At 45.6% G+C, this 26207-nt stretch overlaps 1 protein-coding gene across 1 annotated transcript in view; it reads right to left on the bottom strand.

The window, feature by feature from the left end:
* Positions 1-8648: 8648 nt before the first annotated feature.
* LAPTM4B (lysosomal protein transmembrane 4 beta) overlaps positions 8649-26207 on the bottom strand; it is a 75027-nt gene continuing 57468 nt past the window's right edge. Inside the window, exon 7 of the mRNA XM_032316118.1 lies at positions 8649-9764. Within this exon, the coding sequence (XP_032172009.1) occupies positions 9687-9764 (78 nt within the window). The 3' untranslated portion in view covers positions 8649-9686. The remainder of the gene's footprint in view (positions 9765-26207) is intronic.

Raw genomic sequence — 26207 nt, 5'->3', positions numbered from 1 at the left:
GCCCGTCACCAAAGACCACTTGTTGTATGATTCTATGTCCAGAACAGGCAAAGCCCGTAGAGAGAAATAAATTGCCTTGCGCTGGGAAGGCTGGGGGTAGGGATGGGGAGTGACCATTTGTGGGTATGGAGTTTCTTTTGGGGGTAACAAAAATGTTTAAAAATTGTGGGGATGGTTGTAAAACTCTGAATAATATTAACCATTATGTTGCAGCCTTTGGGTTGGTGAATTGTATGGCATGTGAGTTACATATTAATAAAGTTTTAGTTTTTAGGACTCATTTCAATTCTGAATCTCCATGCAAACATTTTGGTTTCTTCTGGAACCAGACTGCTCCTCTTCTTCATTTGCACACCCTGTTTTGAATGCTCTTTTTCCTGCAACCATGTCTCTCTCGCATCTCTCGCATGAAGGCAGGAATGGCTTCCTGCTCCATTCCTCAGCTTCCTCGCCTGTTTTTTTCTGATTATTCTGTGGCTCTTACTTTCCACTGCTGGACTCGCCTGCTGGTGGGGACTTTCGTACTTGTGTACTATGGTCTCCCTCACAGGTCCCCCTCACACTCCTTTACTAGAAGACTTGTGATATTCTTGTAAAGGATGAGAGGCAAACATGCTTTATCACAAGTAGCCTTCCAGGGGGTTTGTTTAAATCCCAAGTGCCCAGGAAGTGGATGAACACATCAACCGTACTTCAGTGGCACATCCGCTGTTTGGATTTTTGCCACGTACACCCAACGCCTCAGAGTTCCGTAGGGTCTCATATTTGGTCATTGAGTGCTTTAACAATACACTGATCTACTGGGAAGGGAAAAGAAGTTCTGAGGGAGAGGCACATCGAGCGATTTACCTTTTCATTCAGAGCCCTACTGAATTAAGCTCACATGTAAAAGGAAACTGATCACAAGAATAGCGCGACCTAAGAATGCTGTTTTCCTTTTGATTTCAAACAGAAGTAGAGCATTAGCTAGCCTCATCTTAGCTGCTCTTTAATCTTTCCTCAGAGATCAATCCTTTGATTATTGTGTTGTTTTTAACTCATCACCTTTACAGCTTTTACAGCTAGACGTCAGGATGCCCACTCCCCAAATTACACACGACTGCAGCTGCTGTGTTGGTAGGCTTTTCTGGAAGAGGGACCCTCTCTGTTCCCTTGCATGGTCAATAGGAATGACATATTTTCGGGGTGCCTGGGTGGCTCAGTGGGTTAAAGCCTCTGCCTTTGGCTCAGTTCATGGTCCCAGAGTCCTGGGATCAAGCCCCACAAGGGGCTCTCTGCTCAGAGGGGAGCCTGCTTCCCTCTCTCTCTCTCTGCCTGCCTCTGCCTACTTGTGAACTCTGTCAAATAGATAAATAAACTCTTAAAAAAAAAAAAGGAAGGAATGACATATTTTCCCAGCAGGCCCTTCTGTGAGAAGAGAGCTCTGTGGAGCCTGAGCCCCACTGAGCTGTTCTTCAGAATTTGTCACAATTGGAGCACTGGATGCCTCAGTCAGTTAAGCGTCTGACTTTGGCTCAGGTAGTGATCTTGGGGTCCTAGGATTGAGCCCCACATCAGGCTCTGTGCTCAGCAGAGAGTCTGCTTGTCCCTCTCTCTGCTCCTCCCCTCTCTTGCTCTCTCTCACAAATAAATACAATCTTTAAAAAAAGAGAGTGGGCGGCACCTGGGTGGCTCAGTCAGTTAAGCGTCTGCATTTAGCTCAGGTCATGATCCAGGTTCCTTGCTCAGCAGGGAGCCTGTTTCTCCCTCCCCCTCTGCCTGCCCCTCCCCCTGCTTGTGCTCTCTTGCTCTGTCAAATACATAAAATATATTTTTTTTAAATTGCCATGGGTGGTATTACAGGTGTTTTTAATTTCTCTCGTGTGCTTATTTTATTCTTATTCTAGTAACTATTTGTGAGTTTCTTCCGTTTGCCAGACAAATACCAGGCAGTGAAGACAGAACCCTAAGGAAGAAAGACACAGACTCGAGTTTTCTTACCAACTGGACAAGGAAAGCAAGATTAGGGACGCCTGGGTGGCTCAGTCTTTTAAGCAGCCAACTCTCCATGTCTGTGAATCGAGACCCTTGTCAGGTTTCATGCTCAGTGTGGATTTTTTTTTTTTAAGATTTTATTTATTCAGTTGACAGATCACAAGTAGGCAGAAGCAGGCAGACAGGAGGGGAAGCAGCCTCCCCGCTGAGCAGAGAGCCCGATGCGGGGCTCAATCCCAGGACCCTGGGATCATGACCTGAGCCGAAGGCAGAGGCTTGAACCCACTGAGCCACCCAGGCGTCCCTCAGTGTGGATTCTGTTGAGATTTTCTCCCTCTTCCTCCGCCTCTCCTCCCCACCCCCACAGATCATGCACATGTGCTCTTTCTCGCTTTCTCCCTAAAATAAACAAAATCTTTTAAGAGGCTGATTCATTTAGGCCTTAAAAAAGAAGAATAGCAACAGGAATCAGTGTTAAGACGTGCATTGGCTGGTCACTGGATATGCTATGGAAGATTGTAAAGTGAATCACTTCCAGACTAGTGGGTCGTAAAAGCTTCCAGAAGGGGGTTTCTCAAGTTGAGATCCGAAGGATAGATTGTTGGCTTTTTTTTTTTTTTTCTTACAATACATGACTTACGTTATTTTTTAAACGCCCACAAGTTTACAATGTTTCCTGGTGCCGGAATCATACCTGGATTCACTGTGAAGTTGCTTAAGGAAGATGGCTTTCAGGGATGCAGAAGACAGAGCACATGAAGTCCGTAAGAGAGAAGAAAGCCTACAGCCCCAAGGGAAAGGACTGCTCTATTCTGTCTCCTTCTCCTTAGACGAGCCGGAAAGGCTTGTTGAGACAAGCTTCCTGGGGCAGGGGCAGGGAAGGAAGGTGAGTCTCAAGGCCTCCAACTATTACCCCAAGATGGTACAACAGTTACAACCCCGTTCTACTCACTCACATACTAGTCTGAGTTAGAATGCCGGAAATATTTTTTTATTTTTTTCTCAGATGTATTTAAGTGGGGGGGAGGGGTGCAGAGGGTGAGGGAGAGAATCTCAGGCAGACTCCACAGAGCATGGAGCCTGACCTGGGGCTCCAACTCATGACCCTGAGACCACCACCTGAGCTGGAACCAAGAATCAGACACTTGACCAACTGCCACCCAGGTGCCCCTTCCTGGAATCTTAGTATGTTATTTTCCTCAACAAAGATAAATCAGTGCAGTTTTAAAATGGTGTCTGATTTCCTCAAAAGCAATTGCTCACTTAAAACGATGAACCACTCTGAAAGGTCCACTATATCTGATCTTTCTTCCTGCCTGAATCAATTCTTTGTTTTTTTAAAGATTTTTAAAATTTTTTTTGGGGGGGGTGATCAGAGAGAGCGAGCACAGGCAGACAGAGTGGCAGGCAGAGGCAGAAGGAGAAGCAGGCTTCCTGCTGAGCAAGGAGCCCGATATGGGACTTGACCCCAGGATGCTGGGATCATGACTTGAGCCAAAGGCAGCCGCTTAACCAACTGAGCCACCCAGGCATCCCTAAACTTTTTTTTAAGATTTTATTTATTTATTTGACAGAGAGATCACAAGTAGGCAGAGAGGGAGGCAGAGAGAGGGAGGGGGGAGCAGGCTCCCTGCTGTGCCAAGAGCCCAATGCGAGGCTCGATGCCAGGACCCCGAGATCACGACCTGAGCCAAAGGCAGAGTCTTAACCCACTGAGCCACCCAGGCGCCCCTGAATCAATTCTTTATAGTAAGAATTAAAAGGTGGTATTTGCAGAACACTTTCCAGTCCAGTTAAATAGGAAACTGACAGCTTTACTTAAGTAATGCAAACCTCAAGACAAAGGTCTACTCCAAGTTTACAGAGCTCACATGGCTTTGCATGACATGTTTGCCTTCTTGGAATGCATTCATTTTAATAACTGGAAGTCAGCCGTTGTTAGTAAGAAGTGAGAGGCATATACAGGATTCTGGGATTCTAGATGTCTTAAATACCAACACCCACTCACATGGCCTTAATTGGCATCTAAACCCTGGCTCTGCCAGTAACTGGTGTGACTTCGGACCTGTTTCCTTCCTTTAGAAGTCTCCTTCCCTCCTCTGTACTATGCAGATGAAGTTTGTACATGCGCAGTGCTCAGCAGAACGGAAGGCTCACTGGAGGGGCTTAGGAAGTGGTACACGTGGTTTCACCTGATCTAAAGGTGGAAACCACAGGGCTGGAGACTGATCAGATATGGGGAAAGGGAAAAAGAAGAACAAGACAGAGGACCAGTGATTTCGCTCCAAGTGGCATGACTGGAAGGATGACTGGGATGATGGGGAGGCCACCAGCTGAAACCAAGTCAACAGGAACAGATTTGAGGGGAGAGGCGCCAATTTTCTATTTGGGGTACAATGAATAGGACATGTCAGTAAGCCACCGAGATAGAGAAGACAGAGCAGGACAAAAGCAGGGCTAGAGCTGAGCCCATTATTTATTAAAGGGAGCTCTACATAGGAAAGATGTTAATTTTTTTTTTCTTAAGATTTATTTATTTGACAGAGAGAGATCACAAGTAGGCAGAGAGGCAGGCAGAGAGAGGAAGGGAAGCAGGCTCCCTGCTGAGCAGAGAGCCTGATGTGGGACTCGATCACCCAGAAAGATGTTAATTTTAAAAGGACTTAACTTGGGGTGCCTGAGTGGCTCAGTCGTTAAGCATCTGCCTTCGGCTCAGGTCATGATCCCAGAGTCCTGGATCAAGCCCCATGTTGGGCTCCCTGTTAGGCGGTAAGCCTGCTTCTCCCTCTCCCGATTCCCATGCTTGTGTTCCCTCTCTCTGTCAGTCAAATAAATAAAATCTTTCTTAAAAATAAATAAATAAACAAATAAAAGGACTTAATTTAAACTAAAGAAACATCCAGTGAAAGTAAAACAGTTGACAAAGAATAATTACAAATACATTCCTTTGGCTAAAATGAATACTGGGTGAAAAGCCACATCTCACACAGGCCACCACACAGAGCAGAGAGTCCTTTGTGCTGGGGCTGGTGGCACGGAGAGCAGATCCATTTGTTCCCTTTGTTCTTACCACAGCTGGGGGCTCCTGCAGGTGGAGGCCACAGGTGGAAGCATTATGGGCTCTTCAGGTTGGATGTCCTGTATCTAGGATTTCAGCAATCAGGGAACTTAGGACTTTCCAAGTTCTGAGTAGGCACAGGGGTTGCTGAGATGCCACACCACATGTGGGACTAGTAAGGGGCAGACAAGATGAAGACCCATCTAGTCTGGGCCTTTCCTGGAAGAACTGTGGCTCAAAGCCACCACGCTGGCGAGCCATGTCCAGTCCACTGGGCTCACCCTGTGCTCTTCCAAACTTGCTTTGCTCTGTTGGAGAAACAGACCCCGGGTGTCTTGACATACACCAAAGAAGAGAGGTTATAATTTTATTTGCTGAGCCAAAGAGGTTCCCATCTTAATACGCTCACTTAATAAAAACTGTGTGTGTACTGTAATGGCTTTTTAAAAAGCATGTGTTAAGTTTGAGCTGGGCTAAAACAAGCAAGCCTGAGTCCATTACTCTGTTTTAAGTCCAACCCCGGGTTCTGGAACAGCAACTGCTCTTGCTAATTAGGATCACATTGATGAGGGGAGAGTGCTAAGACGGCTGCCTTGATGTGATTTTTTTCCTAGGTTGGCCAACGACAGCTTCCCTCTTCTGATGTCTGGGTGCTACAGTCAGCAAAAGGCGTGCGTGGGCTTCTGGGAAGGTCACCGATCTGGTTGGCTTCCATACTCGTCATTTGGCAGAAAACTTGGCTAGTGTGCAGAGACACTTTTAAGTGAATTCCATGGGTGTGGAGACATCCTTGCAAAGCCCTTTTCCTTCCCTTCCACTCCGAGCTGCCAAAAAACCCATTTTACACGGCTCTAGGTTCTGGCTCTGTGTTTGATACATGTTAGGTCTGAAGGTGGCAGCCCGGGGAGGGCTGAGCCCGTATTTGATGCTGGCAGTCCCCTCGTGCAGCTCTTTTGATAGTCTGGCAAAGATACCTGCCCTCTCCCCTCCAGACCATTAGTGACTGCCTATGTAATGAGCAGCAATATTATTTAATGATATTTAAGTCCGTTTCTAGATGGGTTGTGAAAGCTACACATGTTTTTCAAGAAATGGGAACTATTTTCACAGTCTCATTAGTTTTCCTTGATCACAAACGCTCAGTTTGCACAGCAGGGTTTTATTCTCCAAGGATGAATATTTCAAAGACAATACATTGCTGCATGGAGAAAACAACCCTAATGGTGACCGTGTCTATACAGATGGTCTAGTGAGATCATTGCTAAGAAGTTATTGTTGATGAACGAACTGCGAGTGAAAAGACACATAAAATGAGGTGTGGTTTGGGTCAGCAAACTTAAAATATTTAGGGCCAGAACAGATGGAGTAATTAAAAAAAAAAAAAAAAAAAAAGGTGGAGCAAAAAAGGCGAGGAGAGGGAAGGTTCTTTACATTCTCAGGGGGTTAGTAAGACCCGGGCGGGGGGCGGGGGGAAGGGACGAGGAGACCAGATGTGGAGGAGATCCTGCCATGAGGTTTTGTGTTGGAAGAAGGTACAGGAAGGGGTGGGGGAGTCTGTTGGTCTTAAAACTCTTCCATAGGACTGAGCATTCTGGGAACCTGCCCAGCTTGTTCAATGGCAGCTCGGTTCCTCGGGAGACAGATCACATCTTGGGCAAAAGGTGTCCCGCTTCCTGTTCTCTCTGGCCCAAGGAACAGACCCCAAAATCTCCCACATGGGCTGCTTCTTGGTGGGTCCACTGGCACACCTTTGGGCGCCGGGCTGAACATCCAGGATCTAGTCATAAGGATCTCCAGAGGATGGTCAAGATGAAAAAGGCTGGGCGCCTGGGTGGCTCAGTGGGCTAAGCCACTGCCTTTGGCTCAGGTCGTGATCTCAGGGTCCTGGGATCGAGTCCCGCATCGGGCTCTCTGCTCAGCAGGGAGCCTGCTTCCCTCTCTCTCTCTGCCTGCCTCTCTGTCTACTTGTGATTTCTCTCTGTCAAATAAATAAATAAAATCTTTAAAAAAAAAAAGATGAAAAAGGCTGAGGCGCTCTCATCAGCAGAGTGACCGAGAGGCATACCGGCATGCGGATAAATGAGGGAATGACTGTATACAGCAAACAGAGGAAGAGGGTCAAATATTAAAGTTGGATTTAAAATACATTTAAGGGGCGCCTGGGGGGCTCAGTGGGTTAAAGCCTCTGTCTTCAGCTCAGGTCATGATCTCATGATCTCGGGGTCCTGGGACTGAGCCCCGCATCGGGCTCTCTGCTTGGCGGGGAGCCTGCTTCCTCTCTCTCTGCCTACTTGTGATCTCTGTCAAATAAATAACATTTAAGAGGGGCACCTCGGTGGTTTAGTCGGTTAAGCGTCTGTCTTCGGCTCAGGTCACCATCCCAGAGTTCTGGGATTGAGCCCCCCCATCAGGCGCCCCCTCCTCGGGGAGCCCGCTTCTCCCTCTCCCTCTGCCTGCCGCTTTGCCTACTTGTGCTGTCAAAAAATATAAAATCTTTTTTTAAATAGTAAAATAATTTTAAGAGAATTATTTAACTGGACTGGCAATGAGATAAAGACAGAGTAAACTGCTGAGTCATGGAATGGGCTCCAACCATCACCACCTCACAGGGGAGCTGAGAGGACAGGTCGTCACTCAGAGAACTACAGATGCGGCCTTCCCGCACAGCCTGGGTTATGCTGTGCGTCAGGAAAGGCTGCCTCACCAGTTCCAGATGGGACACCTGAGAGTGACAGGATATCCTGGTGTCTTGTGGTGTGCTCTGAGCATAACACGAACAATATTCCCTCAAGAGGACGGCCCCCAGACTCAAAATCAACACTTCTACTTAACCATGTGCCATTTTCTGGAACACAGAAATTAGCAGGCAGAGGGCTGGAAAATCACAGGGAGGTCCATGCAAGCAACTGTGATGTCCTATGAGCCTTCCAGAGATCAGGGAAACAGTCCGAGAGGCCTTTTCCATTCCCAACAGCTCTTAATATGATTAACTTACTGTGACTCTTATGGGCACAAAGCTTCCAGGAAGAGAATTTCTTAGGCTGAGTTTATAAAGAATATTAATGAGATACACCAAAAGAAATCACTGAGGCTGAGTCTCAGGGGTTCAAAAGTCCCCCCCTCCTATCTCCTCTATTTGATCTCCCTTGGAATGGAGTCAAGTCTGAACTGCTTATTAAAAGTACACCATGCACAGACCCGTACCCCTGGGGATAAAAATACATTATATGTTTATTAAAAAAAAATAAAATTTAAAAAAAAAAAAAAAAGTACGCCATGGACATAAAGCAACCGTATGCAAAACAGCTGAGCACACCGAGCCTGGCAGAGGTGGGGTTTGGAAGTGTGAGCAGCTCAGGTCTGTTGGGCTCCATTTCTCTTGGCCTGAGATGCTTTCGTTTTATCAGCAATGAAACAGGAGGTAAAAAATTACACACACACAAATGTGTGTGTGTGTGTGTGTGTGTGTGTGAGAGAGAGAGAGAGAGAGAGAGAGAGAGAGGGAGAAACAAGTTGTAAAGGTGCTTCCTTGGGCCAAACTGTGTCTGCATGGCCACATGTGAGTGGGAAAGGTCCCTAAGCACGATCACCACAAAATCAAAAGGTTACTTTCTCAGATGTGGGCAAATCTCACTTTAATTGCAAAGCCTTCATTTACAGCACACTCAACAATGAATAAAACAATGAAAACCAGGAGAGCTGTGACTTTTGCACATTTGAATATATAAAAGTTCCTTGAAATTTGGTAGTTGCGATAAGAACATTCCACAAGAAAAGCACCCCTCTCCTCATTTCTCTGAAGACCGTTTTACATTTGAACAGATGACTGGGCATACTCGGAATTTCAAAATAGCATGCTATACCTTGCAAGGAGATTAGAAGAAAATCTTTTTTCATACACTTAGGCAAATAAATCCTTAGTGACTAGGGTGGGCATGATAAACTAGCAGAAAGGGAGCACCAAGTAGTACTAAATGCATCAGCTCCTCTCCGGTGACACAGGTGAGACCCGCCTATCCGTGACCCCAGCCGTGGGTGTTTAAGACCAGCCGTCAGAGAGTGGCTGTGAGTCACTGCCTGAATTGTTGAAAGGTCTCAATTTCGCCCGCAGACAGAATCCTTGAACAGCAAATCCAAAACTGTCACTGAATTTAAGTCCTAAAGAATCTTAAGGAAATTCTCGTTTTATTTATATAGACAGGGACACCTACTCCGTCATTAGAGCAATAATCACACAATGGACACGCGTGCTCTGTAAGGTGTGAAGGTGGAATGGCTTAAGAAAAGCATCATCTAATTCTCATTTTATTTTACACTCTCGAAACAGAAGGAACACAAAGGGAAGGTGTGATGATAACTCCCGGCCTCTGACGCGGGGGGCTCATCCGGACTGCTGGGAAGGGAACCCCGGGGAGGACGCCGGAAGCCCAGCGCGCCGCCCTCCAGAGGACTCTACACTGAGTCCATCAACGTGCTCTAGCCACAGTGTATGCTTAAAACTAAAGAGGGTTTCACTTAACGTCTACATTTTAAAACTGGAGCATTTCAGCAACAACGAAGCTCAGAGAGCTCATCCCAGAAGAGAAAAAAAAGGACTATTGCTCCGACGTCCGGAACTGAAGTCGCTGTGCTCAGTCCCGCCCCGCTCGCGGGCTCAGGCAGACACGTAAGGGGGTGGCGGCTCCTTGGCAGCCCCATTCACAGCGGTGTCATCGCACGGCGGTAACAGCACCTGAGAAGACACACAGCAGACACCCGGGTTAGCGCGCACACGTGCACCCCCGCTCCCCTGAGCTCTCACAGCAACGGGACTCTCACGGAACGGAATGCTGGTCATCACCTGTGCCAAATTTCAACTCAACAGCAAGTGGCCACACTTCCAGGAGACGTTTTTGTTCATTTTTTTTTTTTTAAGATTTTATTTATTTATTTGCAAGAAAGAGACAGAAAATGAGCAGGGAGGAGGGGAAGGGAAGAGTTGAGTGTGAAGCAGGCAGTCCGATGCTGGATTCGATCCCAGAACCCTGGGATCACGACCTAAGCTGAAGGCAGACATTTAACCGACTGAGCCGGCCAGGTGCCCCGAGACGACGGCTTCTTTTTTTTTAAAAAACATCTATCAATTGATGAATGGCTACATAAGATTTTATTTATTTGCCAGAGAGAGAGAGAGAGTGCACAGGCAGGCAGAGTGGCAGCAGAGGCAGAGGGAGAAGCAGGCTCCCCGCCGAGCAAGGAGCCCGATGTGGGACTCGATGCCAGGACGCTGGGATCATGACCTGAGCCGAAGGCAGCCGCTTAACCAACTGAGCCACCCAGGCGTCCCACAAGATGACTTTTTAAAGGAGAAAGTGGGAAGAGACTTCTGGCCCCTTCTAGGTTTTCTAACCCTGCTCACATGAGCCTGGATGTCAAAGTACCTGGAGCGCCAAAGGGCTATGTCTCTAGGACTAGAAAGGAAGCAACTGTCTTTTGAAAGGAAAAAGGCTTCTGGGAGATGTCTACGTGTGCACACGAAGAGGGTGGGCACCTGACTGACCATGGGAACCACTCATGGGGAGATCGGCCACCTTTTCTCAGCAGAGCCTCGAGTAATTAACTTCACATCCATTTCTACACCTGTAATACAGGGATGCCAAAGATTTGGAGGTCTACAGAGTAGTTAACACTGCTCGAAGCACACCTGAGATGGGCGATACCATCCATAAATGGCTGAAGAGGAACAGCACTTGTGCTGACTGACAACCTTCCTGTTCACATCTCAAGTACAAAAACAAGTGCCTGGAATGGTTCATGAACTGGCAACGTAAGGAAACACCGACTAATTCTGTAGTAAAAAACCAACCGGGGCATATGAACTCCACATAATCAGCCGAGTAGTATAGTCAACTACCATTTACTAGGCACCTACTAGAAGACAGCAGGCACTGTGGGTACAAGGTAATTAAGAAAAGGACAGTCCCTGCCCTTAGGCATTCAGAGATGAGATAAATGAAAACCTTACCCACCTCAAGTGCTTTGTGCGAAGACAAAGAACATTCACAAATGGAAAAGAACAAAATTATGGACATCACTTACACTGAAAACGGTAAATATTTATCAATGTTTGCATTTTCGTTTATTTATCCTTTTAGCTTCCAGAGGTACACACTCACGTTTGAAGTTTTTTGTTCTAAGTTTTTGTCATCCGCTATTCCCAGCAATACCAGACACAGACACACACCCACTCCTACCTCTCTACTTTAACCCACTTGACGACTTCTTCTCCTCTTCTCCCAGTCTCGGAGCCCCTGCTGAGCTGAAGCCCAGTCTTTCTTAATGCCAGAGTCGGGCTCAGTGCGTACTGGGTACAGAACTCCAATGCTGGTGGAATGAATGAGTGAAGCATCGCCTGGGCTGGCCATGGGACACTCTGTACGTGCACACGACTGCCAAGTGCAGCCTGGCATTGCAGGCAGAGGACGCTGGCACGGGTAAGGGTCCAATTAGGAGACAGAAACCACCCAGTCATTGGAACAGAGAAGACTGCAGAAAGAATGATTAACAGAGGACCAGAGGCAAAGCCGTAAAATCGGGCATGATCAATGCGTGGGTGTGAACAAGACATCAAAGAACATACAGGGAACACTTTAGGCGTCTGGGGAAGAGGGATCAGGCCCAGAAAGACGAGGCGGCGCTGCGGGTAGACAGGTGAGCACACAGGCCAAGGCTGGGCAGTCTGAAGGCAGAGCGCCTGCTGGGACCCCAATGAGAGGGGGCGGGGGTCAGAGCATGAACAGAGCCCCATCTTCCACCCAAAGGCCCTTCACCCAGTGTGTGGCAGCAGCATTCTCTACAACAAAGCCACAGCTTCCTTCCCTGAGTCTGAGTCTGCACACTGGCGTTTGTGTATGTTTGTGTGTGTGTGTGTGTGTGTGTGTGTGTGTGTATGCATGCGCGCACATTAGATACGGTAACTTACAGCCCGCAGCACAGCTGTGAGCGAAACTAGAAATACTAAATTTTGCATGACTGAGCTCCAGCACTATGCTCCTCAGCCTCATTAAACAATTACCTGATTCATATCTACGATTACCCTTGGAGATATTACCCTCAAACACAGCGGAGCTACTTAAAAGGGACTGAAATCAGCCGCTGCATCCAATTTATTCTTTTTCCCCAGCAAAATGCAACACTCAAGATTCTGCAAAATGTACACAGAAGATTAAACACGACTTTTTTTTTTTTAAAGAAAAAGAAGTACTGTAACTTTGCCTTTTTTTAAGATTTATTTGAGAGAGAGAAAGAGGGAGAGAGAGCACAAGAGTGGGGGAGGGTCAGAGGGAGAAGCAGGCTCCCCACTGAGCAGGGAGCCCGATGTGGGACTCAATCCCAGGGCTCCAGGATCATGACCCAAGCTGAAGGCAGTCACTTCACCAACTGAGCCACCCAGGCTTTGCCTTTTGTTTGTCAAAATGGGTTCACATTGAGTTAGGTAGTTTGTCACTGCTTCTTGCAATTTATCTTCAAACTTGTTTTAATTATTTATAAAAGTATTGGAGAGAGAGGGAGGTAACATGTACAAGCGGGGGTGGGCCTAGAGGGAGAGGGACAGGCAGGCTCCCTGCTGGGCAGGGAGCCTGATACAAGGCTCCATCCCAGGACCCTGGGATCATCACCAGAGCTGAGGGCAGATGCTTAACCAACTGAGCCACCCAGGCACCCCTTCAGGCGCCCCTTCAAACTTGTTTTAAAGTTTCACTTTATGTCGGAATTTTAATATCCCAATATTGGCTTTTGTCTCAAATATCCTACAGCCTCGGACTCTTTACCCAAAGTCAAGATGCCTGGTGTATGGCATCTTACAGACAGAAGAGTCTGTCCTTTCACCAGGGCTTGTGACCGCCTCACCTGTCTCCGCTTCCTCACCACCACATACTAAATGCAGCCCGAAGAATGGTCTTCACACAGTACCTCATGCTCTTTTCACTGACAGTTGTCCAAATGGAGTACAAGATTTACATTCTGAAACGATGTCATCTTTTTAAAATATAAATGATGTTAATATTATTGACAATTTCAAGGAAGGGGTTGGTGCCATCAGGGCCACCATACTTCCTCTATTATAGGCTGTCGATACTGACTGGAAACACTTCCTCTTGTCCTTTCCTACTAAGATCAATGAAGTACTTGGAAATCCGAGAAAACTGCACTAGGGTCAATTAAGACAGAACATGCTAGTTAAGATGCCATACAACAAAACTGGTTGAAATCCGATTATTCTGACATTTTTAGAAGTTGGCATTTAAACTCCATCTTCCACTTTTCGAAATTTAGTCATTCATAATGAATGGCTAAAAAGTAATCTCTCAGGACTAAGAATATAGGTCACAGCCTACTTCAAAAGGAAGTCACTGTCTGGTACATGGCAGCTACTCAGTAAGTCGGCAAACAAAGACACATTACAAATCTCAGCCACAGACCACTTTACTTGAAGCAATATTCAATACAATGAAATTCTAATCTAAGTACCGTCCCTTGCAGTCTGTCTTAATAGGAGCTCAACCATGGAGTGACTGTGTGAAAGTGTAACTTTATTCCTTGCAGATGGAAAAATCCCTCTTGCCAATGACCCCAGAAGGCAGCGGTTCATTAGGAAGATTAGACTCTGTCTGGAGTGTCTCTTTAACTGGGAGTTCTCTTGCTCGGTTACAGTGTGCTTGTGGGAAAGGCAACTCCTCAGTCATTTCAATTCAACTCAACAAATACTCAGTGTTACCAGAACGAACTTCATTTTCCTAGCTACATCGATATATAGAACAGTTGGAGGGAGAAGAAATTAATATCAAAGGTTGCAAAATGTAACAGAGAAGCGATTCCAGCTGGCCATACATCCACCAGTGATTAAAGCTTGGAAAACAAATTCATTCCATCATACTAAGAAATGATAAAAATGCTCAAGAGAAAAGAACTATTTATTGGTAAAAATAGGAGATTTTTGGATACTATGGTTAAAGTTGGACTTATGCTATTAGAGCTTAGGCACACTGAAGGTGAAGGCTTATTTGGAACTCTATAGTTGCTAAGATGACATCATCCAAATTGTTCCATGTAAGTTACACAAATGTCTTCAGACATTCACAAGACAACAGGCCAAATTTTGTGTTTGTGCATTTATTTCCCGGGAAGAGTGTTCAGAGCTTTCATCAGATTCTCAAAGAACCATCCCTGGAGATTCGGAGGTCCAAAACCGGGGGTCAGAAGAGGCACGTGGGAAATCGCACCTGAAGTCAGCTTGCTGGCCTGCACCCTAACAAGTGGTACGTTAAAATGAAACCAGTGACCTGGATGACAGCTGTGTGCCATCTTGTCTACCCTGGGTTAGGGAAGGAGAAGCCCTAGGAAAGGAGAACTGACAGATCTGAGAGAGTCAGTATTAGTAGGCAGTTGGCAGATCTCATAGCCACAGAGACAGGATGGGGACTTAGGTAACAGGTAAAAAACTTGGCAGCTAAAAAAACAAGGCAAATGTTTGCTGGGAAAAATCCAACACCATGTAAGAGAATGTCTATCCCAGAGCTCTGCACCGAACCATACGTATGTGCCTTGTCAAAGGTAAACACTGAAGACAGCACCGGAAAATCTGGTATGATAGGAGAAGGACAAGGAGGCGGACAACATGAGGAGGAGAGTAAAATCCTGTTCAACAATAAGCAGTCAAAAGAGATCTTGAACAGATTATCGAATAGCAATGTAGACATTATTTTTTTAAATACAGAGGCAAGGGGCGCCTGGGTGGCTCAGCCGTTTACGTGTCTGCCTTCAGCTCAGGTCGCGATCCCAGGGTCCTGGGACTGACCCCCTCATTGGGCTTCCTGCTCGGCAGGGGGCCTGCATCTCCCTCTCCCACTCACCCTGCTTGTATTCCCCCTCTCACTGTTTCTCTGTCAAATAAATAAAATTTTAAAAACAAATAAAATAAAATAATAAAATAAAATAAAATAGAGGCAAACACTAGAAGAAACAGGAAAAGGAAGTGAGCGGTGCTCACTGCTGGGGTGAGAGGTAAGAGACAGGCAGGGCAATTAGGGAGAAATCAGTCTTTCAATGCCATGAGCTCTAGCTATGCACGTGAAATACCACATTGACAACACAGATGACGACTAGAAACTTAAAAAACTGAAAGAGTACTCGTGGCAGTGTTAAAGGGAAGAGGACGTCCGTCATCCAGGGGCGACTTTCAACCTGAAGATAGGGGGCAGGCTGAGGGCCACATCGCTCCTTTTGCCTCGCTGGCTGGCAGGCGAGCCGTGGGCATGACAGGAGCTTCTGCAGGGGCCTGCAGATGAGCCAACTTGCCAGGTTTGTGACTCTCAAAAGCAAGAGAAGGGTGGCAGGGTCTGGACCCCGTGCAGTACAGACACAAACAAAGCAACAGGGGAATATGGTGCGGGCTGAAGTTAGTATCTCGGGTGAAATGTGCTCACCTGGAGACGGTGATCAGGATCGGCCGCACCCCTGCCCGGGAGTCTTCTCCGGTCCTCTGAGCTCCGAACTCCATATTAAAGCACAATGCAGCACACCCTGTGCACCAGTGGGAACTAGGGAACTATGGTGCCCAGAAGTAGCCCCACGGATACACGTGTGTGATGGGAAAATGAGCAATTCCCTCACTTACTACCACACCCTCTGTGCTGCTCACACCCTGGTCCGTCCTACCCAACTGCTCAGCCCAGTATCTGCCTCTACCCGACCTGATCTACTCCCAGATCTCCCAGGCACAGCACCTCATTACCAATCCCACTCCGGCTCCTGATTTTTCTCTCCTGGAATGCATTTCTTTCTCACGTTGCTCCATATAAACCCAAACAACCCAAGGCCCAAGTTAGGTTCACTTCTAAGACGGAGATCTGAAACAGTCCAGCCTCGACGACACTCTTCTCCCCATCTTCATGCCACACAATTACAGGACAGTAAATTCTTGGAACAAAAACAGTACGATGACAGATTTCCAGATTCCTTGTAGATTGAAGAAGTCCTAAGAAGTCCTGGGTGGCTCAGTGTTTTAAAGCCTCTGCCTTCGGCTCGGGTCATGATCTCAGGGTCCTGGGATCGTGCCCTGCATCGGGGGGGTCTCTGCTCAGTGGGGAGCCTGCTTCCCCCGTCTCTCTCTGCCTGCCTCTCTGCCTACTTGTGATCTCTGTCAAATAAATAAAATCTTAAAAAAAAAAAAAAAAGTCCCAAGAATCACACTGGAAATGGCAGTCATTATAACATAGCCCTCTGAACTCAAGACATAAAATCACTTTCCTGAAGCACTTATGTAATTTATCAACTAAATTATTGATAATTCTATACTATTAACCGTCTAATATACATTTACCTTTCTCCTCTTCAAAAAGTTTCTAGAAGGTGAGAGTCTTATATTTCCATATCCCTTTCTCAGAACTGGTTCTTGGGCAGAAGGGTGTTCAAATCTGAGTTCTATCACTCAGCAGATGTGTGGCCATGATCAAATTCTAGAGGTAATATGGTGGTGGACAGTCCAACACAAGACCTCAGTTCAAAGGTCTTCTGTGATTTATGGTCCTCCATTACTGAATCTGCCTGAATTGCAGTTTGCATATCTGTAAAATGAAGACCATCACAGGCTTCCTTCCAAGCGGCGTTTTAAGGATCTAAGGGAGTTAACACACCTAACATGGAGTACAGGCTTCAGCATTTGGGTTTTCAGTGAATGGCAATAATTCCCCAACTACAGCAAGGTAATGAAGACAGTATTATCTTAGGGGCACCTGGTGGCTCAGTCAGTTCAGCATCTGCCTTCGGCTCAGGTCGTAATCTCAGGGTCCTGGGATGGAGTCCTCCGTCAGGCTTCCTGCTCAGGAGGACCCTGCTTCTCCCTCTCCCTCATCCCCCTACTAGTGCTCTCTCTCATGCTCCTGCTACTCTAATAAATACATAAAATACTTAAAAAAAAAAAAAAAAAAGAGAGAGAGAGAGAGAGAATCATTTTATGTAACTAGTTCAGCTACATGCTCTCCTCAAGTAAGTGATACCAGTAAGTCATCTATGTACATATTTATTTACTTGGTTAGAAAAGACGTTTTCTTCCCCTTCTCAGCTCTGGCGGTAGCGGAACATGTTCGAAGCTAAAACTGAAGCTGCTTTGGGCTCTACTTGTGGAAGCACACAGCCTGTAAGGGAAGGTCAGTGAACTAACAGCTATCTGAACCCGCCCCTCTCTGAAGAATCCTGAAGATACTCCTGTTCTTGAATATGAAAGCAGCTACGGTTATGGCAAGAACCTCCCCCCGCAACAGCCCACTCATGTCCCCCTACAGCAGGATCTGCCATCCCTACCTTCTATCTCCTCTTTTACCAAATCTAAACAAAATAACTAAATGGTGACAAAAGCCACTCTTTGTCCATGAAAAATGGATGCCATTTTTACCCCGAGAGGGGTGGGCACAGAGCTGTAATTCTGAAACCCCAAAGTAAGGTCTGGCTGAAACAGCATATCCACACACTCACTCTTGGCCCACGTACATCCTGGCTCCTATTGGCAGCAGGGGGCAAAGAGGCAAACATGAAGGTAACAGGCTGCCTTTGGGAGTAGGGTGCCCTGTGTCAGCCTAGCAGCGCACTCAAGCCAAGGGGGGTGGGGAAGGCACATGCAAACTGTGCGTCATGAAAGACCAAGGCACCCAGGTAAAGGTGTAGGCAGTCTGCTGTCTGGAGAGCTAAGAACCTTAGTGGCATTACAGAGATGAGCCTGGAACAACGGGCATGATTCCAGCTGGTCTTGTAAGCAGTGACAGGAAAGTGGCCCCTTCTTTCACAGAAGCCAGTGGTCCTCACCATTTTGGGGGGCTGTGGGGGACCTTTGGGAACTTTGGTAACGTTCTCATGTGAGAGAACTCTCCTCTGTGGGCATACACAGATTCTGTTTACAAAATCAACTGCCCTTTTCTACCCACAAAATATGAAAAACTACAGAAAATACCACTGGGAATGGAGACTTCTCTTGTGCTGTCTTCTTTGGGGAGCTACGGGGTGGGAAGCAAGGGGTCCGGTACTCATGAAAGCACAGCCACAACATATCCATTAATAATCCCTCGAAGCTGCCTCACAAGTAAGAGAGAGTTGGCAGGACAAAGTTACAATTCTGCTGCCTCCTCTCGTTTTAAGAAAAATTTTTAACGCAAGCAGCTGAGACTGATATTAGGGGTAATCCTAGATCTGTTCCTATATACCAAAAAGGCAAAAAAGGCAAAAAACAAAACAAAACCAAAAAAAAAAAAAAAAAACATAAAACCACTGGTAAACTTATTTAAGTATTACCCCACGAGTCACAAAGGCCATCTACATAGCAAAGTGGGGGACATCACCACTAAGAAATGCTACAGTTAAGAATGGCAGAACCCCCAAAGATTTTTAAATAAGGGGTTGACAAATCAGGTTTATGATTTAGATCTGGCAGCAACGGAGAGAAAAAAAAATGGAAGAGAAAACAGAGCCGAAAAGACCTAAGAGACTAAACGCTAACAAGTTGAGAGAGGACTCCCAGCTCACTGGCCACGGCGACGAGGAAGAAATGGAGTGAGCCCCGCAGAGTGCTCTCTCGGGATGACTGCTGGCTGGGTGGTTGGGGGTACGGGCTCAGAGCTGATCTAGTTCACATAACCTAAGCGATTTCCTCCGACAGAGATCAAGAAGAGAGCGAGACAGACGATTTGTTAAATACTCTGGTTCATTTCGTCAATGAGAGTGGATCCCATTGTGTGTGGGCACTGAGGACACCACACTAACCGAAACGGACGAGGCCTGAACCAGCGGACCGGTTATCTGCTTCTCTTCCATGGGGAAGCGAGGACCTTCTCAGCCGGTGTCCAGTCACAAGACAGTCCCACACACACACTGTTTTTTTCCTCTTTGCCACCGTATCGAGAAGCCTGGTGCCCACTGGGGTAGTGGCTGAGAGCCTGGGCTGTGGAGACCATCTGGGTCTACCCATCCCAGCTCCAAGGCCTCGGGCCCACCACTTAACCTCTTAAACCCTTACTTTTCTCCATCTATAAACAGGGGCCGTAACCGTCTCTCTCTCACAACGTGCTTAGTGGACAGTAGTACAGGCATGGACAGAGGCTCAACTCTTTATTCCACGCATTTATGGACACGATGAGACGGCCTGTGCTACTGGACACACTCCAAGTGTTAAAATGACCCAGAAGTAGCCAAAATGGAAATTAACTGGGATATAGTTTTCACTCCATACACGAATGGATAGCTAGACACAGAGATGGATATAGCAAGAAAGAACAGAAGGGGAAGGAGAGAGAGAGAGAGAGAGAGAGAAAGAAGAAAGGAAGTATGTACTATTCTTTTTTGACGATAAACTAAAAACCACCATTTATGGAACAAATCTTTGTAAAAAAGTGAATGACAATGCATGTAACAGCTTTAACTACTCTTACAAAATTTTAGTGACCGTTTTACAAGCAAATTATTCTTATATTGATTTTCTACTATAGTTTGTTAAATATAAGCCTGATTCAAATCCACAGACAAAATCAGAAATATGGGAGAACTGTAACTTTCTCAGGAAAGAGATATCCTTTGCAAGAGCCAAAGGATTAGGGGCTGCTCTATGCCAACTCACTTGCAGGAGGGGAAAATTCAACTCGGAGGTCTTTCAAGGCCAAAAGCCAGGACCATTAAATTCCTCAGGATGGTTCAAATAGTTGTCCTACAAATGCCTAGAAAACTTGGCTGAAATTCCCACTAAGGCAGAGGTCTCTGAACTCTGTGGGCCAACTCTGGCCTGGCACCTGTTTTTCGTGTGGCCTGCGACGTAAGAACAGTTCTTAACATTTAATGGTTTAAAGGAAAAAAAAAAAAAAAAAAACGCTTTGTGATATGTGAAAATTACATAAAATTCAAATTTCAGCATCCATAAATGCAGTTCGATGGGCACACAGCCACACTTACTCACGTATGGATTACCTACAGCTGGTCTCACACTACACCAGTAGGGCTGAGTTGTTACGACAGACACCATATGGCTCACAAAGCCTAAAATATTGACTCTCTGGCTCTTTATAGAGAAAGTTCGCCTTTGCCTGTTCTAAGGGAAAGCACTACCCTGAATCTGGCCCTTGGAAACAGGCTACTGTCAGATGTGAAATTACACAGCCTTACAACCACCTCAGCATTTAGAGGCACTTAGGGAACTCTTCCAAAGGTCCATTTCAATTACTCACAGGAAGTCAAAATTTTCTCTTCTTCACCATTTGTTAAACCCCGTAACAGTCCACAATGTATCTTGTTTAAAACAGGCAGCCGTTAAATTAATGCTTGTCTTAAATTGGTCACACCACACCTGCCTGTTTAGAGGAGCTGCCTTTATGCACGCCTAACAGCAAAGGGGAGATAGTGGACTCACAAGTCTTCACAATTAACTGAAATAACCATTTGGGCACGTGGCACGGGGTTATCACAAACAGAAAGTCTGGGTTATCTTTAAGGAATCTAGATTAACTATTTTCAAACTTTGAAAAATATCCTCACCAATAATATAAATAAATATCCTCACCAATAATATAAATAAGTAAAGACATACACATAACTGCATTTTTAAAATTCTAAGGTACATGTTTCTGTACACTTGAACATCTAAATTTAGGCTTTGTCTTGTAATCGACAGCATCTAAAATAATGGTGCAACTTACAACTGGCGGCATCTTGTATCCAGTGAATCCAACCCACCAGGAGATGAGGTAAGCAGATTTTAGGAGGTTCTAGTGAGAAATCCCCCTGCCGAGCCCTGCCAGCCAACGGAATCATTTCCAAAAGCAAGACAGAGGATTTTATCCTCAATTCACTGCAAAACTACTATAAATTGTACTTGTTTGATATTATAGGAGGAAGTCATTATTTCTCTTAATTCTCAGCAGAGAATTCAAGTTCTTTTATAGATTATACTCATAATATAGAACTCATACTTCAAATAGTTCAAACTGGGTCAAAAACTCTCACTAGCGAGGTATTTGGTCTGGACATACCAAAATAATACAGCAGCTGAGACTGAACGTTAAGAACCTTCTGAGCACTTAAGTATCTAATGCTTAAAAAAACTGTATCTAAATAAATACATCTTTAAAAGCCTATACTTTTTTCTAAAATAAAAATACCTAATTTAACTACAGAGGAGATGGAAGAAATGGCTGGCATGCATCACCACGGGAACCTTCTGGAAAACAGCCCGGCTGCTTCCCCGGCGTTCCCCCAGCCTGATCCCCCAGCCTGACCGTGCGACGCCACCTACCGCGCCATCTCCTTAACAATTCTACACCATTCCTTCCAGAGGCTGCCAAGGCAGCTGTAGAACTGCTCACTGCCTCACATCTCAGCTTCTTTCCCATTTTACCCAGTTCCCCCTTCCCTACACACCCCCCTTCCTCCCTCACATCAGTGGAAAAGGGAGAAATGTCTCCTGCTTTGATTTCCAGCATCCAACGAATCAATGTTTAATTTTCTATTACAATCTAATTTGTGCCTACGAGCTTGGTTTTTTCCTAGCTGTTAATTGCAATACAAACTTCCGTATTCCCCTTTTTAAAACATCACAAGCCTTTCTTCCGTTACTACGTCTGTAGTTCATAATAATTTCTATGACAATAAAGACATTCTGTCAAGGGGATGGACCCTTATTTTACCAAACCACTCCCCAGTTATTCGACAATGCACTTTGATACTTACTTTTGCTGTTAAAAATGATGCTGCACGAACATCTTATACATTTTTCTTATTGCTTCATTAAGATATATACCCAGAAAATTTTCTTAAGTAATAAAATCCAGGGCGCCTGGGTGGCTCAGTGGGTTAAGCCACTGCCTTCGGCTCAGGTCATGATCTCAGGGTCCTGGGATCAAGTCCCGCATCGGGCTTTCTGCTCAGCAGGGAGCCTGCTTCCTCCTCTCTCTCTCTCTCTCTCTCTCTCTCTCTCTGCCTGCCTCTCTGCCTACTTGTGATCTCTCTCTGTCAAATAAATAAAATCTTTAAAAAAATAAAATAAATAAAATAAAACCCAATGTCTCCTTTGCTTAGAGTAAAAATCATTATGAACTCTACTGCGGACATGAGTGATACGTCAGTCAACTTCTGCACGTGTTTTAAAGTAAAATACAATGAAAACAGAGGTAAACTATATCCTCAATTCACCATAAAACTACTATAAGTTGCTTTTGCTTGCTATTATTATAGAAGGGTTACAATTAATTAATATCCTCTTATCCAAGGTCACAAGGAAAACTGGGTTTGTCTGAAGTGTTCTTCCAGAACTTTTAGGTTTCAAATATCTATGTGTTGACTGACCACTCCAGATGCTTGCTGGATTAAAGGACTAAAAAGCGGTATGGGTCACAGATAATTTCTAGCAGACCAGGATGTTTTTTAAAGTGCTGTATTTTACTAATGGGGGGAAGCAGTATGAGCAGAGTTAATGTCATATAATGTCAGCTAGAACCGTGGAAACTACGTGAAAGCAGGTAAGAGCTTTCAGGAGGAAATCTCGTGCACCAGCCTTTTCCGCTCAGACCGGCAGGTGGACACCCCTGCAGCTGTGTGCACACAGCAGGAATCAGGATGCTGGGGGCTGCGTCACCAGAAGTGGACTGTTCAGCAGCACAACTCTGAAGGAGGCAGCTGCCTCGCTGTTATAAAGGTTCCTTTAAACCTGTGCTTTTCTTCCGACTCTCCTCAGTCACCCTCCCATCCCTTCCACTGTGCTAAGAAAACGCAAAAGTAAGCGAGCGAAATTAAAAAGTCCCACTGCTTCTCAAGTTTGCGACTCTCCTTGAGAATGAGCCGTGTGGCTGCTTCACTCCTTGCCCCAGGGAGGCCTGTGCCAGGCACCGGTGCTGAGAAGCCCTGGTCCTGGCTGCCATCTCAGCAGACGACAGTCTAGGGGGAAAGGGTTGCATAAGAACAGACAGAAGCCAGGCTGCTCAGGGCACACTGTCCCTCCTGCCTCTCATGAGCCCTGTCATCTTGTGAAGTGACCGGGGGTCACTCTCCTGTGTACAGGGATTAGGAGAACCTTCTTCAAGGGACCTTGGGAAACAAAATGAGCTCATTTACATGAAGCACCCAGCTTAGATCCTGGCAGATGGCGACCGCTACTCAAGTGTATGGGGAAAAGCTGTGTTCCCAAAGCCACGGACCGGGGAGGTGTTAAGAGATGCAAAAAGCAGAGCATCACTGGAATTATTCAGGTAGATGGCATCTGTGGCAACAGCTGTGGAGACAGCACACTGGAAGGTGGCTGGGCCAGGTAATTTCCAAGGTCTTGTCCTAGCCTCAGAGTGAGGGGTTTTTTATGTTTCAGGTACAGTCATACACAAGAGATACCCCTGAGAATCATCTCACTCCACAGCCCCTCAATGATCAACTTTCATTTCTACCTCCTCCAGCTCTCTCAAATCCTTTCCCTCGTCCTCACACTCTCTCAACTGTTGCCCTGATCAGACCCTGAGCATCTCCATCCTCACAGGAACCTTAACTCTGGAGATCGTCTAATTACTCTCTCTGCTTCTCTGAGATTTTGCCAAATGTCTATCAACTTCTCAGTTGTCTTGGGCTTTTAAAATTAAAGGCTGGGTGGGAGAAGCTTAAGGAGGAGAGATCATACAAACTATTAAGCTGCAAGGCAAAAGGAGACCTACCACTGAAATGTTACAAGAAAGACCCCCCTTTTTGGATTCCAGGATGTGGTATGCCAGAAGTTTCTGAGTCTAACCCACAGGCTACTGTTTCAAACTCTACAGAAAGTCCTCTTCTTGAAGAACCTTGCCCTCTCCAACCCACCACTGCTTCTGGACCCTCTGGTTGCTACAGGCAGAGGTATGATGAAAGGTTATGTGTTGCTGGTGAAGTGTGTTTAATGAATCCGAAATGGCCAAGACTTGAAGAGAGCTTGAGAGCCAGCCTAGTAACTCGTCTTCTGGGGGAAGCCCTCTCTTAAACTGTTTCTGAAAGTGATGACCTTTCCTCAAGATTCCTCAAGAATCTGAAAAAAACAAAAAAAAAACCCAAAAAACAGACTCTGCAAGACAGCAATCAGTGATTCATCTTGCCATCAGTCTAGCTTCTCCAGCATGAAGGACCTTCTTCTGAAGTCTAACTAAAAATCTCTCCTGTTGGCAATTGGTTTATTCCCTTCCCTTTACCTCTCTCTACAGCGGAGGGGAGGAGGGGGGAGAATAAAGGGACTTGTGTTACATCGTCAGGAACCTGTTTCTAACCATAGCCAACCTAGGCAGAAATGCCTGATTTTTAAAAACAAGAGGAGGAGGGGAAAAAGCAGAAGATTTTTTATGCACAAATTCTGAAAGTTGTTAGGATCACTATTAAATCCCACCCAACCCCAACCACCTCAGCCAAACAGGAATTTGTGTTGTGGCTTTTCTGACAGCCCAAGGTCAGCCTTTTTTTTTTTTTTTTTTTTTTTTTTCCCTTTTTATTTATTTATTTATTTATTTATTTATTTATTTATTTCCAGCATAACAGTATTCATTATTTTTGCACCACACCCCGTGCTCCATGCAATCCGTGCCCTCTATAATACCCACCACCTGGTACCCCAACCTCCCACCCCCCGTCCCTAATCTCACAAGGTCAGCCTTTTGTTAATCTCCGGTCCCTCAGCGGAAATGGCTGCCAGGGAGATAATCTGGCTTCCACTGGGTCACTGACTTCCCCCCACCCTTTTTCTTTCTTTCTAACATTTTATTTATTTATCAGAAAGACAGAGCAGAGGTGGGGGGGGGGGGCAGAGGGAGAGAGAGAGAAGCAGGCTCCCCACTGAGCAGGGAGCCCTGATGTCGGCTCAGGGGCAAGATCCCAGGGCTGGGATCATGATCTGAGCTGAAGGCAGACATTTAACGGACTAAGCCACCCAGGTGCCCCCACTGCCATTTTCTTAACTGTGTTCTTCAACCACTCAAACTCAAAGCAAGGTGCCACACAGCAAAATCCTTTCTGAAATCAACACAATAAACCCGAATATAATGTTAATCTGGATTAGCACCCACAAAATGGCATGGCACAACAGGCTCTAGGAAGTTTAAAATTTTCCTATTTATCCCTAAATAGGAATTTTCCTACATTACTCAAGTCAGTGAGATGCCATTTGGGCTAAATAGTAATCTCACTGCTTTTGGAGTGCTCGGACTCCAAAGGAATCACGTTCCCTACTCTGGGATTTAACTAAATAGTAGGAATTACTATGATTCCAATCTTTACTAGTATTAGCAAGACAGATTAAAAGAGTTTTTAAATCTCGATTTGCATAAATTTTAATGTGAAGAAAATCTGTTTCTATAATCTACATGTTTGGTATTTAACACATTTTTCCTTTTAGGGCCAAATTTTGGTGGAGGCAGGGGAGAGAATGTGGTATTGCGTAACATATATTCAGAGCGTGATTTCTACCACGATGTCCAAAAAGGAGGGTGCTTAGGGTACCCTGTAACGGAATGCAGCGACTCAAGGGGGCACTGTGGGATTTTTTTTAAATTCCAAGGAAAACACAGCAAGAAGTGGCAGGTATCACACTCACTTCTACTCTTAAGTTGTTTGGACCTGACTACTTAAAATGCAATGGACAGTTAGGTATTTCGTTTGACCCATGGGCACCATGGAAAAAAATACCAAAGATCATAGAGCATTATGAACTAATAGAGTTTGTGTGACCCCTGTCTTAAGCATTGCTTTCTAAGGTTTTGCTATGGTTTGGTTGGGAAACTGGAGGTTAGATTAACCCAGGGAATGATTCCAGTATCTGGTAACTCATCCATCCTCCGTCTCAGTAGTGTTTGAGAAACTACATATCCGGCTAATAATATGTGTTCGTTTTTAGAGGAGAAAAAAAAAAAAAAGAACATTTATTTTCTACCAACAAGAGCCCCCAGAGGATGCGTCCACAGAGGTCACCCTGAGACTATTCAGCCTGGGAGAAAAGCCATCTGGCTTAGAATCTGATAGGAAGTGAAAGGCAACATGTTATTATGTCAGTGTAGATTCCCAATAAGACAGGGACAAAAGAGCAGCATACATTATTACATGCTACGAAGATCTTAATACAGCGATGAAGACCAGCGAAAATGACAGAACTAGATCATTCCAACCCCCACTT

This window comes from Mustela erminea, chromosome 16, assembly GCF_009829155.1.
Source record: "Mustela erminea isolate mMusErm1 chromosome 16, mMusErm1.Pri, whole genome shotgun sequence".
NCBI lineage: Eukaryota > Metazoa > Chordata > Mammalia > Carnivora > Mustelidae > Mustela > Mustela erminea.
The sequence above is the reverse complement of the archived record's forward strand: the minus strand, read 5'-3'. Positions and strand labels throughout refer to the sequence as shown.